The sequence below is a fragment of the Equus asinus genome, chromosome 12, assembly GCF_041296235.1.
Source record: "Equus asinus isolate D_3611 breed Donkey chromosome 12, EquAss-T2T_v2, whole genome shotgun sequence".
Taxonomy (NCBI): domain Eukaryota; kingdom Metazoa; phylum Chordata; class Mammalia; order Perissodactyla; family Equidae; genus Equus; species Equus asinus.
In genome coordinates this window covers 46,492,430-46,514,043 of record NC_091801.1, presented here as the reverse complement: position 1 = coordinate 46,514,043, position 21,614 = coordinate 46,492,430, and the positions used below count along the sequence as shown (strand labels likewise).

The following is a 21,614-nucleotide window of genomic DNA, read 5'->3' as shown; positions in this document are numbered from 1 at the left end:
TTTACAGATGTGCTCAGCAGCACACAGCTGGCAGGTAGGGTCGCTGAGACCCCAGTCTGCTACTCCCCACTGTACAAAGGCCCCCTGTCAAACTCTGAGGTTAATGTCAACCTCAACGCTGGTTTCCTGAGCAGGGCCTGACTGTGGAGGTCGCCACCAGAAAATGGTTTACCTTAAAGGAGGAATTTATAACTCCCGACGTGCGGAGGCATGAAATGAGCAAGAGCTCCTGGCTGTTTGTCCTGGGGGATTCACTCAGCAAGTTTACTAACCTGTAAAGAGGGAGGATAGTACTGCGTTGCCTCCCCAGATTTTAGTGAGGACCACATGCAAAAACATAAGAGAAAGTGCTTTGTAAATGTTAGTTATTGCGATCTTTACAGCACAGCTGATAAAGAGGCCCTGGGGACTCCTCAACCTTTCAAGACGGTTGGGTTGAGGAGGCTGCTCAGCAGAACCCTGTGAGGTGGTGAGAGAGGAGGTGGTCTCGTGGGAGGGCGTCAGGGGGTGGATTTGGTTCTCAGGCCACACTAACAAACGCAAGAATGGCATAATACCGAGGTTTTCTTAGAGCTTCCAGATTACAGCAAAGAGAGGAAAAATCCAAACTGCCTTTTAATTTTGCTGCCTGACGATAAAGCACAGAGAAGTTTCTTCTATGGACAAGTCCACATCCTCGGCCTCATCATATTACCTTTCCATTTGCTGATAAATCCAGAGTGCTTATAAAAGAACTCCTCCGTTAACATTTTCCAAGACAAATGAATAAACCCGTCAAAACTATTATGGAACCAATTTCTTTTTTAATATTTCCAGGAAAAGGGGAACAAAAATTCTGCAGAAGTCATTTAAAGTCATAAACCTTGAAAATGTTTGCAGTGCGTGTACTGGCTGAAGTTTTCCAGGTGACTGAGGCCATGGCACACCACAATAACACAGCCCTGTGTGGCGCCAGGGGAAATGGCACTTCTGAACATTTTCCAAGTGACATTGCAGAGAAAGTTTCTTTTTCCTTCATGGCATTGATTTTTTTAAGTAAATCTTTTGATTTTGGAGTCAAGAAACAATGGGGTCTCTGCTTTGTGAGGTTAGTTCTCAGCAGGGGATTTTTTTAAAAAAGACACATCAAAAACACATGGTTCTTCCTCCCTGAGGCTTCAGTGGGGGGCACCTAGGCTTTGCCACCTACTGAGAATGGTTTCTCAGGGCCCCAGAGAGGCAGGTTCTTGCTCCTGGAGAACTGGAGATGAGTCCAGTCCTTAAGCTCATTCTTCACTCATACTCCATGGAAATACTAGTCATTTCAAAATAGATGTTTCCTTTTGTTTTTCCATCAAAGAAGCATGGCAGTTGGGGTGACAGGGACCAATGGGCAAGGCAGGACTGGACACTGTTTACCAGGTCAGGAGGCACATTTCCAGTTTCCAGGGACCAGAGTGGAGCCTGGGTTGGCACCCTCGGCCCCTTCCCTCCAGGAGGAGGAAAGGACGAGAAGACAGCAGCAGAAGCAAGAAACCGGGGAGAAAGCAAGTTGGCCTTCTGGAAAAAGCTGAGGCATTAGGCACATGTGTGTGGTGATGGATTTTAATTAGTCTTTGAGTGGTAAACATGATATAATCTACACAGGAATCTAAATATAATGAGGTACACCTGAAATTTACATAATGTTATAAACCAATGTTACCGCCATAAAAAAAAAGTTGAGGCAGGAGCTTGGCTTGGAGGTAACTGGGAGGAGGCTGGGAAGGAAGGGAGAGGGAAGGCTTGTGGAGAGTAGGGTTAGAAAGCAAGAAAGGGAAGAAAACCCTTAAAGTAGAATGCAGCTTAAGGTCTTGGGGAGTCATTACCTTGAAGAAGGGATGGGGGGCACTTGCCATCTTAACAGTGGGAAGGCACCAGGACCACATCTTGGTCCTCCTTGTACACTGGGCCTCTTTGTCAGTTGAGAAAACACCTACTGCTAGCACCACAGTGGGGTCAAAACGCTTGGTACTCCACACCATCCAAGGAGAAATTATGTTCTTATTTTTGCCCTCCCATTCCCATCCCTACTCCAACTCATGAATTCTAACTTAGGGAAAGCCAGGGCAGTTCCATGTGCTGGAGAAAAATTCACCTATCTACTCTTACTCATTCTGCACTTTGGGTTTAAATGTCCCTTCCCCAGGGAAATCTCCCCCAGCACCCTGGCCTACGTCAGGTCCTGCTCTGAATTTTTCCTCCATTACACTGTTACAACTGCAGTTACTTACTTATTATGTAATTGTATGCTTACTATCTGTCTCTTTGGCCAGAGTGTAAGCCTCAAGAGAACACCATGTCTATCTTGGCCTTTACTGAACACCCCTTGCCAGTATAGTTCCTGGGATGAGATAGCACAGAATGAACACTGGAAGATGAATGAATGAATCCTAATGATTCCCCTAGTAGAGCCACAGAGGAGCAGGACTTACTGCACAACTTGTTCTGGAACACTGAGGTCAGTGACTCCATCTGGCTGAAGTTGGCCACTAGGAAGACATGGTCCTCGTGGGGCTCGCTCCCAATGGCCTTCAGTGTGTTGAAGTCCACCTGGCCCACGCCAATGGCAAAGATCAGGATGCCTGTGTCCCGTGCCTTTGCAGCCACCTCAGCCACTGAGTCCTGTGGCCTCCCATCTGTCACGATCATTATGACCCGTGGCACATTCTCCCTCAGGGGCCGGGCCCCTTCTGCTTCTGAGAATGCGATGTTCAGGGCATACTGGATGGCTAGCCCTGTCATGGTGCCTGTGGACAGGTGCCTCATCCTCTTGACAGCACGCTCCACTTCAGACTTCCTCTTGAAGGTCTTGAGTGAGAACTCGTTCTTGACGGTGCTGCCATATTGGAGTAGACCCACTCGGGTGACATCCGGGCCAATGTCCAAGAATTGCAAGATGTCCACAATGAACTCCTTGACCTTTGCATAATCGTGGGTGTTGACACTGCGGGAGCTATCAATGATGAAGACCACGTCTGCCCGCTTATTCTCACAGGAGCTCTCTGGGGAAAGAGGAGAGGTCAAACACATTATAAGAATGTAAAGGACCCAGTGCAGGTTGACTGTTGTTGGAAATCCTAGGGCTGGGGATTACCTGTCAAACCTCCAATCTTCAGCAGTTTTTCTTCCCCACTCAGGAAAGTCATAAGGGTACATACGTGCATGACTGAGTGATCAGGAGTATTGGCTACAAACGGATACTATTTCTTATCACAAGATAAATGAACACTTCAGTTTCTAGAAAGTCATCAATGCAGTTTTTAGGTGGGCAAACACCTGATCAGGGTCAAAATGACTTTATTATTTACTGCATCCCACATAAGCTTAGCTGGATACTACAGAGAATATGGAAGAAGCTTAGGATAGGGACCAATGTCAAGGAGCTTACAGTCTACCTGGGGAGACTTAACTAAGGGAACAAATGAAAGAATAACTAGTAAGAAAATGTGTGGTGCTGGCACTAGATGTTCAGAGGACAGAGACATTAGTGGGCTGGGGACAATGGGACATGAGCTGGCTTTACAGATGCATAGTGTTTGGACTGAGAGAAGAAACAAATTGAGAGGGACGCATCAACAACAGCCCAAGCGTTGGACAACAGAATAAGTGATGAAGGAACTGCCAGGAGTTGCAGATAGAAATTAGGTTGAAGGGGTAGCTGGAAGCTGCTTATAAAAGGCCTTTAAATTCAGACTGAGAAATCTGTATGTGATGCCACAGGTGATGTGCACAATAAAATTAGCATCATATTATGTAACATTTCTCCTGTAGGGAAGTTATATAATAAAAAATCAACTGAGTGTGGCAGTGGTTTGCAAGGTGGATGATCCAGACCATTGTTGCACTAATACGTGAGAAGGGGACTCACTCTCAATCAGGGGGGCAATAGTGGAAATGGAGAAGGGACCCAGCCAAGAAACATTTCAACAGAGGACACTGTTAAATTGGAAAAAGGCAAATATTAAGTCTCTTTCTTACCACTACAACCACCATACTTATTCCTTAAGCACCCAAACAAGAAGGTTATAAGAGGTTTGAGTCCAAAGATGAAACCCATCCCTTCTACATCTGGGATGAGGATGACATTGGATGAGATGAGAGGCCTCCTGCCTCCAAGAGTGGAAGTTGGGTGTTCCTGTCGGACTCTCTCAGAGGTTCTGAGCTACTGCCTCCAGCCAGGGCAGGTCCCTCCTCCCCTCTCCTCTCTTCCCCTGTCCCTTTCACAGACTTTGCAGCTAAATCTGGATTTGACAGGGATTAGAAAGGGATCCCAAATGCTTGCCCTAAATCCCAATCATCACAGCTGTGCAAAAGAGAGAGAAAGCCAAAAACGAAACAGTGAATCCAGTCATCAAAATGAGAAGTGGGAAAGGCCCATGAGGTCATCCCGTCCAAGCTGGCTTGCCAGGCCATGACTCGCCCCTGAGCGCCTGCACACACACCTCATCCACAGCAGCTTCACAAGCCTAACGATTTTAAGGGAGGAAGCACCCCCATATGCCAGTACCCTGGTGGGAAACCTACCTTCTGTGGCATTCACATCTAACACTGGGGGCTGTGTGAATTTAAGGTGAGTTTCTCAAACTAGAACCCACAGAAACCACCTTTGATGACCCAGGGATAAGATTAATATTAAACCTGACATTTGTAGGCTGTTTTAAAACCTTTTTTCCAGAGAGCTTTCATCACTATGGTCTCATTTGATTTTCAGAACAAGCTCTTGAGAAAAGAGCTAAGAGTATCATACCCATTGGAAAGATGAGAAAATGGAGGCCCTGAGAGTTGAAAATACTTTATAATTTAGAAAAAGAAAAATTATACAGAGACAACACTAGTACTCACCTCAGTGGGTGGTTGTGAGAATTTAAGGAAATGATGAGGGTAAAGAGCGTAACCTTGGGCCCAGCATGGGGGAAGCCCCAACATGTAGTAGCTGCATATACAGGCTCTCCTCCGCCCACATCAGCCCCTACTTCTCTCCTGGCTCAGCCCTCATTTTTGCCAGGCCCAGCCTGGGTAGCAGCAGGCTGCTATTTATGGCTGTGTAGTTTGTGCCGCAGTCAGGCACCTGCCCAAGGTGGCGAGTGGGCTGAAATCCAGCCGAGCCCTGAGCTCCAAGGGCTGCACCCACCCTGAGAGGCAGCCAGAGGGGGTGCCTTTTTCTAATTTTCATGAAGGTGCTCTGGTCTAGCATATGGCCCTTGGTTGGAGCAGTGGATGAGAGACTTGCAGGTCCCAGGAAAGAAGACAAGGGCAAGGACGCAGACTGGGCCCTCTTGAGGAGCCACACCTGCCTCACCCTTCATGTCTGAACTTGCGGCAGAGAGAATGTGGCCCACCTGCTGAAGAGAACAGGAACCAGGCTCAGACCCCGCCACAGAGGAGGATATTAATGAAGCCTCCTTGGGAGGGAGGAAGGGTGACAGCGGACTGACCCTCTGAGCACTCTCTTCCTCTGGGGTCTTTGGAAGCTGGAACTGCGATTCTGATTGTGGGTCTTAGTCATGGCGTCAACATCCCACCAAGCATCGCAATCGATTTAAAGGGAAGCCTGGAAGTTCCATGGGGAATTAAGTGCTTAAACTGGATTAGTTCCCGTCAAAACAAAGGAGTAGTTTTCACAACGCCTGGACATTTACAAAAATACCACAAAAAAAATGGACATTTACAAAAATACCATTAAAAAACCCCCAAAATGGGGGCTGGCCCCGTGGCCGAGTGGTTGGGTTCGCGCGCTCCGCTGCAGGCGGCCCAGTGTTTCGTTGGTTCGAGTCCTGGGCGCGGACATGGCACTGCTCATCAAGCCACGCTGAGGCAGCATCCCACATACCACAACTAGAAGAATCCACAACGAAGAATATACAACTATGTACCGGGGGGTGTTGGGGAGAAAAAGGAAATAATAAAATCTTTAAAAAAAAACAAAAAAACCCCAAAATGTTGTTGGAGCTTCCAAGGGAGCCATGATTGTGAATTGAAAATAACGAGTGCTGGCAGCCCAAGTGACAGAGTTTTCTTCAAGACGTCTCCTCAGGTCCCTTGAGAGCTCAGAATCAGAGTTTTGCAGCTTATCCTTGAAAGGGCCAGTGCCGTGGTTCTCAAACTTGAGGCGCCCCCGATTCCCTAGAGGACTTGTTAAAAACTAAGAGTGATGGGCCAGGCTCTGTTTCTGATTCTGGAGGTCTAGGATGCTGCCTGAAAATTTGCATTTCTAGCAAGTTCCTGGGTGAAGTCTCTGGTCCGGGGACCAGACTCTGGGAACCACTAGTTTAGGTACTGAGAGATCTCTGCAGAAAAGAAGTTCTGGCAAGTCTTGACCTCACTATCACTGTGAATTCCCAAAAGTGGGAAACTAATCTCACTCATCTTTGCAGCTGTGCAGTCGGGAATACAGAAAGTCTTCGGTCCACGTTCGTGGAATTAGATGGAATTCTGAGTAGTGGAGCAAGGCTGCAGGTGGAAGGATTGAGTCAGAGCAGTTGGGTCAAGGAGGTGGTTGAAACCGCTAAGTCAAAAGTTCTAGAGCAGGTCTGGGTCCTGCTATGAGAGACACAGATTCTAAAACCCAAATCTTCGCCATTTTATGAGGGCACATAGCCACTTTTGGTTCGTGGACTCATAGACTAATAAAATCTTAGAGCTGGAGGGATTAAATAGAGTCCAAGTCACTCACTTTACAGAAGAGGAAACTGAGGCTGAGAGGTGACTCTACCTCTGTGAGATCTCAGGGCTCATTAAGGTCAGACCTGGGAACATACTGGTGCCTTGGAAAATTCTCAATAGAGCTGGCATTGCAATATGAGCTTTGCAAACACATGGGGGCATTTTGAACTATTCTCCACATGGGAACTGCCAAGAGGTCTTTCCAGAAAATGGACTCTCTTCTAGGTGTGTTCCTCTTACACACTGATTCTGATAAACGGCATCCCTGTCTCCTTAGCCTGAGAGAAGAATACACACGATCTTCCTTCTAGTCCTTCACGACTAAAGCCCATGTATTGGGCAAACGCCTTGCAGAGAGGGCGAACCTGAGCCAGGACAATTTTCAGCAACATTCCCACCCCTGCAGGATTATAGTGTGCAACCTCAGAATGATTTCCTCCTCTCGGGGTTATAGACTTGTTGCTAATCAGCCTCCCTTGCTCCGGCTAAATTCAATCATGGCCGTGTAATTGTATGGTAAATATTTGGTGCCATCTGCCTGGGAAGGTCAGAGCATGTTTGGAGAAGGAAAGGATGTGAATCTCTATGATGAGGGTAAAATCATTTCATCTGGAGACTGAAAGGGGCTCTGAAACGCTCAGTAAAACAGCAGTAGAGTCCTGTGATCTCAGTGCAAGGCCAGCCTTGCCCACTTTCTGTCTGTGTGGTCTTAAGCCTCTCCTTAACCTCTTTGACCCTTAGTCTCTTCTTCTGTAAAATGGGGATAATAATACCTCTCAGGGCTATTGTGAGACTCAAAAGAGAATATAATAATAATAATTTATATCTACAATTTTTGAGCACCTAATAAGTACCAGGCCTTGTTCTGAGTATTTTACATGTGTTGGCTTATTTATTCTTCACATCCCCCTTGGGGAGTAGGTACTGTTACTATACCCATTTTACAGAGGAGGATAGTGAGTCAAGAAAGGTTGGATAACTAGCCCAGGGTCTCATACTTAGGGAGCAGAGGAGCCGGGATCTGAACCCATCTTGTCTGGCTCTGTAGCCCACGCTCTTGACCACCAAGCAATGCTCAGAGAGGATTCTGTCCTTTTAGACCTGCTGTTCCCCACATGCTCAAGACGCACCAGGACTGCACCGGCTCTCTGGATCAGTTTTTCCTTCCCTGGAATCAGGGCCTGAAAGCTGTGGCCCAATCTTGCCTGCCTCCTGCCAAGTGCTTCTCCCTTGCTAAATGCCTATTTGTATTTTTTTTTATTTAATAAAATGATGAAAACAGATGCTTGCCTCCCTGAATGGCAGCAGCCCAGTAAATCAGGCTGCTGGTTGTTCCCATTCTTGTTCCCTTGCCAAGTGCTTATTGAGAGCTCAGTAGGAGCAAGGCCGGTGGGAGACTGAAGGATGGGGCAGGTGTGACGGAGAGCCGAGGTCATCGATCTTTGAGAGACTGTGGGGAAAAAGAGGCATATGGTCTGGACAATGGGCCAATGCTCAGGGTGGGGTGAGGGAGAGAAATGGATTTCAGAAAATGTGACGCTTCATAACAATTCCCAGCAAAGTTCCCACAAGCAGATGGTTTATGGGCACTTGAAAAGAGAACTGTGAAAAATTTAATGATACAAGTAAAAAAATGTAACAGTTTCTAGGACAGTGCAAGAGGGAAAGGACTAGGGAAGTAGAGTATGATTTCTGGGTGGCATGAAGGCCGACTTGAGGGTGGGGATCATGGAATTGAAGGGAGGTCAGTCAACGCGGTTGTGTGTCTTGCTCCAGCTACACTCAGCTGCACAGGTACGTGAGGAAAGCAGGCAAAAGGTGGCTTTAACCACGGATGTCATTTAGCCAAGTGAGAATGATGACTCAGAGAGTGACAGAGTGACTGTAATGAGTTCCTATGGAATTAAACTGGGGGAGCCGGGAATAGAGGAAATGAGGGGGTGAAGGACAGAGAAACGGTCACAAGATTAAATCAAAGTCCAGCTAAGGGCATAGATCGTTGAAGCTGGAATACTAGAAGCAGGGAGCAGGGAAAATAGGGGTTTAAATTGAGATTATGAAGGGACTGCAGTTTCTGAAACCCCAGGGTCAGGAGTATGGGAAGAGGGGTACGTGGCTGAGATATGGTGGAGGACAAGAAAATTGGAGAAAAGGAAGTCAATGCTATTGAGGGATCATTCACGTGGATACTGAAATCACCAAGACTTATGACAGGAGTAATGGTGGAGAAAGCGGGAGTGAGCCAAGAACTGAGACTGTTCTCGTAACTAGGAATAACCAGAGGGCTTTTAATTCCCTAAGATTGACTAGAAACACTGTTAAACATGATTAAAACTTCATAAAGGGACAGAGACCAAAACTAGCTCACCAAGAGTTTCAAAGCTTCACTGGGGAGGGAAATGACAGCTGTTTTATGGTTACAGAGACAGAAAGAGAATCGTGATCATTATGAGCTAGCAGTTTAAGAAAGGGGAGGGGGCCGGCCCCGTGGCCGAGTGGTTAAGTTTGCGCGCTCCACCTTGGCGGCCCAGGGCTTCGCCAGTTCAGATCCTGGGCGCAGACATGGCACCGCTCATAAAGCTATGCTGAGGCGGCATCCCACATACCACAACTAGAAGGACCCACAACTAAAAATATACAACTATGTACTGGTGGGCTTTGGGGAGAAAAAAGAAAAATAAAACCTTAAAAAAAAAGGAGGGGGGGAAGGGCATGCACAACTTATTTTTTTATTCCTAGATGGGATAGATCAAGAGAATCAGGGGAAGTCTATAGTTTGGATCTCAGCAAGGCAAATGGTTGACTCTAATGAGGAAGAAATGCAGATTCCACATGTGTGGAACAGTTAGGTAGAGCCAGTCACTCAACAGATATTTAGTACCTATTGTGTATCAGGCTCTGTGAATACGGTGAAGGGAAGACTCCCAGTTGTGAAAGGCAGGCATACAGACAAACCGTAATAGCATACAATGAAATAGGCAGACTAAAAAGATAAACAGAGCGCTCAGAGAGAGAGAGAGAAGGAGGGAGGGAGGGAGGATGGCTATCTCTCGGCTAGTCTCTCTGACTCTCTCTCTGACTAGCACCCAGGCTCGAGGGCGGGCCTAGCATGGCTTTTTTTCCTCAACCTTGGTAAACATTACTATTCAATTCTGGCCTCTCTCACTCAGCCTGGACTCCGCCCCAGGATCCTTTCAACATGGCACTCCAAGAGCCTAAAGACAATAAAATGGAATCATTTTGCCAACCTGGTTTTAGAGCCTTGCGCTCTGCAACAAAGGCTGAAGTACTTAACTTCACCATTTCTAAGAAACTGAATAAAGGTAAATTAGCTAATCATACTTATGATACATTGTCTGATTATTAGTGATAACTTATTACTTTTCAATGAGAAATAAGAAGGGTGGGCAGACAAGGCTGGCCATATCAATAGTCTGCACACGAACTTCCAGACAAAGCCACGTTTATGACGGAGGGCTGCTGGTGGGCATGAAGTCAAAGCAAACGAAATGGAAAGATCATAAGAAATAGTCTCTTCAAACTGTAAAAGTGGTATGTATCCTCCATTATAAGAATATAACACAGCACATCAGAATTCAGGGAAATCGCATCCCATAAGCATTTGATTTATGTGAATTGAACTATGTGAGTTTGTCAAAGAAAGACAGGCAGAGAGAAGACAGACTGAGAGAAGAGACTACCACGTAACACAGCACTGAGATCCTACCCACTGCCATGATGAGCCCAGGCCCACAGATGCCTGAGCCGTGGCCCCTGCAGCCACCTCATGTGGTTCTATCCCCATGTGCCTCCAGACTCTCAGAACTGACAGGTGACTTCATGGATATTTCAGAGGCAGATTGGACTATCAGATTTTTGCCCCCAGTGCAACTTAACCTGCAACTCTCCTGTATTTAGGGCAATTGATTGGGGCACCATGGTCCTGGGCCAGGGCTGGAGCACCACTATCACTTCTTCCCTCTCCAATTCCCTTATTAGTCAGTCGCCGGCTGCTGCACTACCTCACAGCAGACATTTTACAATGCAGTGGGTGAGCTATGGCTTTCTTTGAATCTGTCATGCTCTACTCACATCTCCCTAAAGAACCACCAGGGAGTACCCTGAAAACTTGATCATATTGTATTAAGGAGACACCCTGGACTTCCTAATGGGATCTAAGACATATCTTGGACTCATTAACAAATCATTCCTGACTTGGTAACGTTTTCCAAACATTTTTCCAAATTCTGGGCGCACTTGTAGTTCTCCCTGCACAACTACATACGATGCTGGGAGGAATCGCCAATAAACTGAATAACAGAGTCAGGACCAGAAGGGATTTCTGAGGTCTGGAATAATAAGTCAAAACTAATAAGATGAAATCTAATTGGTATAAATGTGAAGCCCTGCATGTAAGGCTCAAAAAATCAACTGTATAAACCGCAGGAAAGGAGACATCTGGATTGACAGCCGGTCACATGATAAAATCTGGAGCCAGGATCACAAATCACAAGCCTTGCACGTCGCCCCCAAGGCCCTGAGCCCCAGCACCTGTGAGATGCCCCCTAATAAATCCAGCCTCAGAATCAAAGTCCAACCACAGTATTCCTCTCAACACAGCACCCCAAGTTTCCGCCCCCTGGTGCCTGGCGGGGGCTTGGGGCATGAAACCCACTTGCCAACAGAACACTTTCTGATCCCTCCCATTAGGTGCCTCCTGACCTTAATGCCCTAATCATCTCACCAACGGCTTTCCCAGCCTTGGAGAACAGAGAGACTGCCCAAGAAATGCAGCTTATTCTTCCTCTCTTTGTAGCAGAACTTTCCCATAAATGAATATTTTGGTGAGTTTCATTGATCAGTCACAATAGCTGGATTTGGCAGCTGTTAAGTTCTCAGTATAAATCAGCCTCAGGATGCTCTTTCATCAAAGCAATTTCTTCAAAAGCCATCATCCTAAGGGTCACTGACAGCAAGGTCACTGACATTCATGAGAGCATGAACTAACAAACTCTTTGGCCTCCTGGACCAGCCCACTATTCCTGTCCTATACCTTATACCTCAGCAACATCAAACCGTTTATAGTTCCCTACACACCATTCCCTCTTGGCTGCCTCCTCACCTTAAGACTCAGCCCTGTGGTCAACTATGTTCGAACAGCGTTCCTCGATGGGCCCCATCCACTGGCCTCAACGGCCCTCCTCTGAGTCCCCTGGTCCCCCTCCATTTACATCTGTCTGAGCATATTCCTACCAGCATCTCATGCATGTAAGCTACCCAGCCACATGTCGTGTCTTCAGTGAGTCCCTAGTACGTAGCATAGCGCCAGGCACAGAGATGCTCCATCAGGGTCTTTGCTTCTCCCCTTCGATGTGCATTTGTGGGTGGGAGGGGTGGGAAGGCAGAGAAGAGGGAAGTTGCAGATACCCTTCCATGAGCTTGAGTGGGCTGGGAGAGCTGGTCAGTGGGGATACAATAAAGAACAGCCCACAGCAGGGATCCTCAATGTCTTGATGACAATGAGAAACGCGTGGGGGTACTTATTTAAAATGCTGACTCCTAGGCGGCACCCTAGACTAGTGAATCAGAATCTCTGGGGCTGGGGCCCAGGAATCTGCACTTGTGATTGTTCCGGTGATTCTTGGACACAACAAATCTGAGAACTCTATCTCAAGGAGCATGTGAACCTGAGAGGCCATCTGCCACAGAGGCAGGAGTCCAGACAAGAAGACAGTGTCAGGGACCCCTTCCTGTGCCCCAGCACCCTCTTTCCTGACACCAGGAGCGACCTTATAAATATGGCAACCAAACATCACACATACTGATTCTCTTGTGGGTTCTGATTCACATCGTGTTCCATTGTAGGATCACGTACTTGTCAGATATGCCCTGGCTTCAACTAGGTTCAGAAAATAAACAAGGTAGGCACATTATTACCCCCAACTTATAGATGAGGATGCTGAGGCTTAGAGAGGTTAAATAACAAGTCTACAGGCACAGGGTGAATGAGTGATGGTGATTTCAAACCCAAGCCAGCCTGATTATGGTACCTGCATTTTTAGCCCCTGTTTCCCAGTAGGTGACCTAGCATGAAGGGTTTCCTCTGGCAAAATGTCCCAGGGAGGAGCCTTACCCATTACCCTCCCAGTTACCAGTTAACACATTAATCCCCAGATAAAATCTGGGGACGACCGGTGGCGGAGACTGGAATGAGACCTAGAAGTTAAAGCCCAACTCCAGACACACTCCCTCAAGTGCACACATCCCCACTTCACCCTCTGCCCTGGGCCAGTGCCGCAGGAGGCACCATGCTGCCTTAGGCCCCAGAGATTCACCTGCTGCAGCTACCCCCGTCCAAAAGGGCCTTCTGCACCCCAGGGAGTGATGACAGTAAGCACAATTAATAACTTAATGTGCAGTGATGTCATCCCCCAAATACCGTATTTACAGGCCTTCAAGCCCCACCAAACCCTCTGAGGTCATCACTGGGCCTCACTCATCTTCATTTTACCAATGCCTGGCTCAAGGCTGGCACAGAGAAGGCAATGAGCTGAAGGCACCACAGGCAAAAGTCAATGCTGGAGAGCTACGGGGATGTTGCCATGTAGAACAGGCAGCCCCCCATCTCAGGGGGCTTACAGTCCAGGGGGTCAGTGAGACAAACATACAGCTGACTGTGGAAGGAGGCAGAGTACGATGAGTCATTATTCAGTAAGCATGGCATACGCTTAGCCAGACAGCCTAAGCCTCAATCACAAAGAACAGTCACTAGAGATCGTACTTCTCAATGAGGAGGCATGAAAGCAGAGATATAGAGCAAACACATTCTACCTCTCGGCCAACTACTGAGGATAAAAGCAACAATGTACAGCCACATGGAGGCAATTTCTGTGGTCCTCCCCCGCATGCATCCTGCTTTGAATGCCTGCTTGGAGAGGAGAGAGGGTGGGGGATGGCTAAGGGAAAGGGAAGTTGTGACTGGCCAGGCTCCCCTTTTGACCAGAGCCACTCCAGTTTTCCTCTCTCTGCTCTGTGTTTTTCATTATAGACCCACTTGTCCCACTGAGCTGTGTAAAAAGCAGTTGATACCATTCAAGGTGCCATGTACCATGTGCTTCTCTCAAGAACACATGAGATATGGTCTGAAAGTCAACCTTTGTTTCATTAAGTTCTTTCTGTCACCTACAAACAGGACCAAAGTTCACATGCAAACGTTGAAATGTCAGTATTGTCAGATTTGAACTGCGTAGCCTTTAATGAGGTATTACCAAGAAGAGCATTTGCAGAGCGGAGTGATGGGGCTGCTGGGGGCACATTTTCAGGATGGATTCTATCTGCCTATGGAGATACACTGGGGCGGTTTTACGTAAAATATACTTGGTAATGTCATGATGAGGGCATTTTTGTTTGTTTTTTAAAGAAGATTCTGGTGAATGAGCCTACATCTTTGGGTAGCAGTGGTGCTCCATAAACCAGATACATGGGCCCATGGCACCAAGGGGGATCCTGGGTTGACACCAGCTCAAATTTCAGTTGTCCCTGCTGACTGTCATAAATACCTTTAGGAGCACAGCTCTCTAAGGCCCTGAGAGAGTGTACCATTGAGCCAGCGAAATGGAAAAGAAAAAAAAGGAAGGAAAAACATGCCACATCACACCAGTCTCCTCTAGTAACTGTTACATGAGCTGAAAGAAAAGAGACATCATATGAGGTTCAACAACTGTGGTTTCCAGAACCTTGGACAATTTTCTTTTCAAGAGAGCCAAGGAGAAAGCTGCCCTAGTTTAGCCCTGGAGAAAAGAGTTTCCAATGAATTGAATTTCCTTGCAAGGTAAAGCAGTTTGCTAACGTTTCGCTAAAAATGCTCCTCACATCTCTCGGAGTTTGCCGTGCAAACAGGCTTTCTCTTAATTGATAAAGAGAAGTATAAAGAAGCCCTGAAACAGACACAGAATAAGCTTGGCATTCTCTATCAAAACCGTCCTCACCAACTTTCTTCCTTTCTCAAATTGGGAAATGACTCCTATCTTGCAATTGTAATCTCCACTCAGACACTCACAAGCACACACACCTCGCCCATCCCCCAATACGAGATAGTACAGAAAGTCCTGGGAAACAGGTGATTTCTTCTCTCTGTAAAGTGAAAAACAGCGTAAGCAGCTTTTAAAAAGCAAACTGGCATTTGACCCATAGGAGCGTTTTAACTTAATAAATTGAGCAGTTGCCTCATCTGCTTTCTGAGAGTTCAGCAAATGGAAGTCATGGGCAGGGCAGAGCAGTCTGTGAAGAGCCACGCAGGGTCGGGCTGAGAGATGAGAGCCAGGAGGAAGAGGAGAAGGTCAGCCTCACCAGATGCAGTCGTATAGTCCTTTCCCTAGCAGGGGAGGGGTGCAGGCACACGCGGAGGCAAGGGGCAGAAGGTTCCACAGCCTTTTACCAGCAAACGCAAAGTTTATCTTTGGAGATACTTCTCTCATTATTTCGGTTTGGTTGAGTTATGCAAGTGTTCTAGAACCCCCCTCTTTGTGCCCGGTGCTGGGGAAACATGAGAAGCAACTTCAGCCTGGGAGAAGCTTACAGCCTTGTAGAGAAGACAGATCCATAAAATTCATAAAAAGCCTGAAGGATAGCACCTATCCCAAGAGGGTGGTTGGGGAGATTCCTGGAGAAGATGATGGGTATTATACTATTTTATAACATTATTATATTATTGTAGGATGAGTAGGCATTGGCCAGACAAAGAGTTGGGGGGGTGCATTTTGGGGAAAGGGTCAGTATGAGCAAAGGCCTGGAGGCTGGAACAGAGAGAGGTGCACGTGTGCACAGGTAACTGCAGGTGGTGTGGTATGGCTGCATCTTAAAGGACAGGGTGGGGATGTCAGGGCTGTGTGGGGAGGGCTGCATATGCCTCCTGTTAAGAAGTGTGGACTTCATTATGGAGCCCATAGGGAGCCACTGAAGGGCTTTAAATGTGCCCATCCTCCTTTAGGGCACCTTCTAAGGGCTCCTGATTCAGGCCAGGCTTCACTCTCTCCATCCCTGGCCCAACCGAAAACCAGTCTCTCCACGCCTGCCCACCTTGCTTTCCCTCCATCTAAGTTCCCAGCCTGGTCTCAGGTATAAATTAATATCCCCTACGTATACACTAAAGAAGGCACCAGAGAGAGTTTTAAGACAACTCCTCTGTCTTTAGGAGTTGAGTTTCTGCCCCTTTGTTGTCTAACCCTGCAGCGAGCCTACCAGAAGGACTTTCAGCCAGTGGAGCAGATAGTTTAGGGCAGTGCTGAGCCTTCCCGCTCACCCCTCTTAGGTCCATCTCTTCTATTTCTATTGCTCTCCCAAGTTATTCAAATTTCAAATGAAATAACTATTGATTGAATATCAGTTAGCACTAGCATGAACTCCCACCTCTTTCTATGAGTCTTCCAGTACTGCAGAAGCTAAAAGGACAAAAACCACATTTCTCAGACTCCCTTGCAGCCAGGGTTCTGGGTAAGAATTAGGCAACACCAATTACACACACCCACAAAGGAGGAAGCAAGGTGGAGGCTGCTTCGGCCTGCATGCAAGGTTCTAGAAAGACAGACTTGGTGTTCTAGTGTCTGCCACCCAGCTTCACAGATACAGTTTATGGAGGCAGCAGCAGCCTGATCCCAGCACTGGATTCTTGTGTGATGGCCCCAGATGCCCACTCTTTCAGCCTTTCCAACAATTATGTAAGCAATTACAACAATTATGTAATTCCCTATATAAAATTCCTTCTTCTTAAAATACCTAGAGAGCTTTGTTTCCTGCACTGGCCCTGGTGATCCTTTGACTCCTCAACATATCTGCTTTCTTGATGCCTCACTCACCCACAGGGGGTTCCTGCTGAGAACTCCAAATACATTGGGAAGAAAACACAACTGGGCATGCTCAGGCCTCTTCACAAAGCTCCCCTGAAGGCCTGTCCCTTCAAGCTTCGTGAAAGTGCAGCCAACTCTGCCCGCCCCGTGCCCGCCCCCCCCCCCCCCCCGCCCCCGCCACTGAAACTACGCTGCCTGCCCCCCATCCCTCTCTCTACAGTGACTCCCTCAGGCACCTAGACTGTACTCTAATTCCTTTGGAAACTTGCTCTCTCTCTCCACTTTGAAAAGATGCTTCATTTCCTCCATTCTTACTTAACTTGGCTTAGGTTTCCACTCCCTAAAATACACTGAGACAGTATATTACACAAGAGGGATACGATTGAGCCAACAATTTGTTTCCTCATCACTCACAGCACTTGAGCGAACGCTCGGCTCCAGCTGCTGTAGTTGACTCCATTAAGCTCAACGCCCAAAGTTAGGGTTGCTATGGAAGCCAGAAAAAACACTTCAGGAATCTCTCACAGCCTTGGTGACTTTGGTTTCTAGGCTGTTCTACAAAAAGTCTTTCTTGCAGCTGATCATTAAGATGAAGATCAGTTAATAAGACAGCAAGTTTAATGAACTGAAACGGTATTTCTTTCAGATCTGATCATTGCAAAGCACTTAGGATATGCACATTTTAAAGCTGAAAAGGGACCTTGAAGAGTGCATTCAATTTCCCTGTTCTACAAATGGAGATGGAAGGTCATGCAGCTCGGCGGAGTGGCAGCCTCCCTCCTCCCAGGCGCCACGTTCCCCCACGCCACACACATTCTCCATCCTGGGCAAGTTACTTGCTTTCTTTAACCTTCAGTTTCCTCTTCTGCAAGGTGGGGACAACGGTTGTACCTGCCTCATAGGGTTGTCGTGAGGATTAAACGAGTGAAGATGTATACAGTACCTAGAATAGTGTCTAGCAGAAATTAAGAGTCAAATAATCATCTATATTTGTTATTATTATCCCATCTGGTATTGTTTTGAGGGCTATATGGTAGCAACTTGGCACAGAAGAGAAAGCACTGGACTAGGAATCCAGAGACCCATGTTTTGGTCCCTACTCTGCCACCAGCTGGGTGACATTAGCCATATACCCTTCTTTTTCGTTTGGCTATATCACTTTGATCTCTAGGGTTGGACTGAATGATGTCTCAGTTCCTTTCCAGCTCTAGTATGCTATGGTTCTAAATAAAATAAGTTACAGAGAGATATTGCTTGACCTTTACTAATGGTTATATCCACATCTATAATGAAAGCTAGTATTTACTGATCAATGGGTAGACATCAATAAAATGCTGCATGTTGTACATGTGCTAACTCATTACTTCTTACAACATATTGTTCTCATTTTACAGGCAGGAAAACTGAGGCTCAGAGGTTTTAGAGTAATTTGCCCAAGGTCACACAATTAGTAAGTGGTGGAGCCAGGATCTGGATCCAGGAATCTGAGTCTAGAACTCAAACTCTTCATGATTAATCTACAGGAAACAGCAAACTTACACTCAACTCTGTAAGCATGCAAGCTGCCTGACTTTACATTGCATTAACGTTCCCTAACTGTAACTGTAGGGTACTCTGCGGGCTGGATCCATAAATGCCCAGCACTGGTACTGTTCAAGGAGGCTTCAGGAAACTTGCCACAAAATAAAATAATTCTTAGTTCTTCATTACAATTCAGGGGTCATCACCTCCGCCAACAGCCCTCACCTCCTGCTGGCATTAGCCTCCTAACCAGCCTTTGCCCCTCTACAGGCAGTTCTCAATCCAGCAGCCAGAGCGATTCTTTAAAAACCAAGTGACATCATGCCATTGCCTCCAATGGCTCTTCTCTCTCTCAGAAGAGCCAAAGTTCTAACAACGACCCAAAGGCCCCCTTTGTTACTTCCCTGAGCCACGCTGCACTGGTGTTGCTGTTCTAAGCACTGCAGGCATGCTGCTACCTGCTGTGCCCTCTGCCTGGAACCTTCCTCCCCTGGATCAGGGACTTGCTCCCTCACCGCCTTCAGGCGTGTGCGGAATGCTCCCCTTCCCAGCAAGGCCTTCCCCCTCACTCGGTTTAGAATTCCCTACCCTGCTCCAAGCACTGCTACCCCTCTTTCCGGTTTTATTTTTCTCCACAGCGCTTATCAACTTCTCTTATCTTACATATTTCACTTATTTATTTTTTACCTATTTCTCCTATTATAATCTATGATCCACAAGATAGGAACTTTTGCCGTGTTCTCTGCAGTATTCCTAACACTCCACCAACAAGTGACTCAATAAATATTTGTTAGATGAATCAATGAAAGGATGGATGGAGAGGCGCATAGCTGGGATCATGTGACACAAGAGGACAGCTTCCGATTGTGATTTGAGATCTCTCACAACTCTCCTCTCACCTCTCAATTGTCAGTCCCGGAAAAAAGACTTAAAGAAACATGCCTAAATGCTTAGATTTTTTAAATTATACAGAAACAGGATTAAATCTACTCTTGATGAGAGAACTTCTAAAACTCTAATAGACAAAAAGGGGTAAAAATGAGCATGTATTACTTTCATAAACAGAAAATGTTAAAAAAAAAAAGAACCTTTTTTTGAGGAAGATTAGCCCTGAGCTAACATTTGCCACCAAGCCTCCTCTTTTTGCTGAGGAAGACTGGCCCTGAGCTAACATCCGTGCCCACCTTCCTCTACTTTATATGTGGGATGCCTGCCACAGCATGGCTTGATGAACAGTGCATAGGTCCATACCCAGGATCCAAACCGGCGAACCCCAGGCTGCTAAAGCAGACTGTGGGAACTTAACCGCTGCGCCACTGGGCTGGCCCCTAGAAACGTTTCTTAAAGTGAGGGATGGATGTTTATTCTCTCAGTTCTTGGGGCAAAACCAGTACCAAAGGGTGGAAGTTGTAGGATAGATCTCAGCATGCTATAAGGAAGGATGGCATGTATGGATTTCAGTCTCTAATTTTCCTTGATTCCTAGAACAATTCATAGAGTGTTCATCATTCAAGTTTTAAATTGCATTAAATACATTTAAATTGCATTTAATACATTTCCATTTACCATACAAGCTTTAAATTGCTTTAAAAAAAAACTGTAATGAAGTTTAAGCCTTTGACGTTGTTTAGTTCTTTTAATGTGTGTCAACCACTTGAGTAATTATTTTTTCTTGTCCTCCCATCTCTCAACTTAATGATTACTGCCTTCTTTCCACTTTGCGTACTTTCAAGAAAATGGCTTAATACAGTTGAGTGGATGACGCTAGTGGTTCCCTACTTAAAATTCATTTCTTTCCCCAACCCCTTCCTGCTCCCTTGCTAAGATTCCAAGCAGCAAGGGGGGTGGCCATGAGCTCTGTGAGGGCAAGCCCCACCCACTACTAGGAACAACTTACTGGATGAAGCCAGTTATGGTTATCTCACTCCCCAGACTAGGTAGTTGAAGTGAGCATGCAATCCAGTTTTGCCAGTGGGGAGTAAAGGAAAGTCTACTGAAGTTTCCAGGAAAGATTTTGGTCTATGATAAAAGGAGTGAGCCAAGGAATGAAAAAGTCCTCTTTCTTCCACCCCTACTCTCGTCCTGCCTTGATCATAACCATGGAAGGATGTGATGTTTGGAGCTGTGGCAGCCATCTTGTGACTATAAGGCAGAAGCCTAAGGAAGGAAAGCCAATCTCCTGGGATGACACAGTTGAAAGCTGGGAAGAGCCCCGGTCTCAATGACAAAGCTGAGCTGCTGCCACAAACTGGCAATCACAGAGCTCCAGACTTCTTGTGAGATATTTAAATATCTTTTAATAAAAGCCTTTTTAGGGGCTGGCCTGATGGCGCAGCGGTTAAGTGCACACGTTCTGCTTCGGTGGCCAGGGGTTCGCCGGTTCGATCCCAGGTATGGACATGGCACCGCTTGGCAAGCCATGCTGTGTTAGGCATCCCATGTATAAAGTAAAGGAAGATGGGCACCGATGTTAGCTCAGGGCCAGTCTTCTTCAGCAAAAAAGAGAAGGATTGGCAGCAGTCAGCTCAGGGCTAATCTTCCTCAAAAAAAAAAAAAGCATTTTTAGCTTAAGTCAATTGCATCCTGCCTAATACCCAGAGATTTCACTAGTGGTACTAACTCTGCTGCAGAGTTGCTGCTCAATAAAAATGTATTGTATGTGTGAATGAAATCAGGTACAACTTTTGACATTTTAAAAATAAAATTTTTAAACTATTTTGCTAATTAAACGTATTTTCTAAAATGCTTGTGAAATCAACTCTATACAGATTCTTCTCTAAGACCTATATTTGATTTAAGGTTGGAAAATAAAAAACTGATATTTTATACTTAAATCAATAGATTCTTAAATAGATAAATAAATAAAAATTAATAATACTAATAATATCAATAAATGTCATCTCTCATTCATTCAGTACATTATTGAGAGGCTACTATGCCAGATGCTTTAGACTAGAGAAGAAAAGACTTAATTCCTAGTTTTAAAGATCTCACGGTAGAGTGGAATCTGTTAATACCGCTTTGCAACGTACAAAGCGTTTTTTTAATAATAAATTTTAAAATCAACAATAACAGCAACAAGCACTTATTAAATGCTTACTCCAATGCCAGGCCCTTTGCCTGCATGAGCTCGTTCCATCCTCAGTCCCACTCTATGTGGGAGGTACCATTGTTATCCCCATTTCACACGTGAGATGTCTGGGGTTTAGGTGGTTATGTTAATTACTCATGGTCACATGATAGAAAGCCAGAATTCATGCTAGTTAAAAGCCAGCTATTGTTATTTCAAAAATCAAGCTGACAAATGTGGTGGCAGCGTGGAAAGGGTCACTAGCCATGGCTGACTGGAAGCTCAGTAAGAAAATGGGACGACAAGACTGTCAGCAAAAGGGAAGCAATCTTAGGCTGCCTCTGCAGAACTAGGGGCTCCTGATCAAGAAATGACAGCTTAGGATAGCATTCTGTTTCTAAAGTAAACATACACAGGGTTATTTCTGCCTCCTGAACTTTAACCTGTAAACCAAACTGCCAGCTGAGCATCTCCAAGGGATGTCCCCTTGGATG

At 46.1% G+C, this 21,614-nt stretch overlaps 1 protein-coding gene across 4 annotated transcripts in view; it reads right to left on the bottom strand.

The window, feature by feature from the left end:
• MATN2 (matrilin 2) overlaps positions 1–21,614 on the bottom strand; it is a 140,132-nt gene that overhangs the window by 82,638 nt on the left and 35,880 nt on the right. For all 4 annotated transcript variants that reach the window (XM_014847769.3, XM_014847771.3, XM_014847772.3 and 1 more), the window contains exon 3: positions 2,454–3,023. In XM_014847769.3, the coding sequence (XP_014703255.2) occupies positions 2,454–3,023 (570 nt within the window). The remainder of the gene's footprint in view (positions 1–2,453; positions 3,024–21,614) is intronic.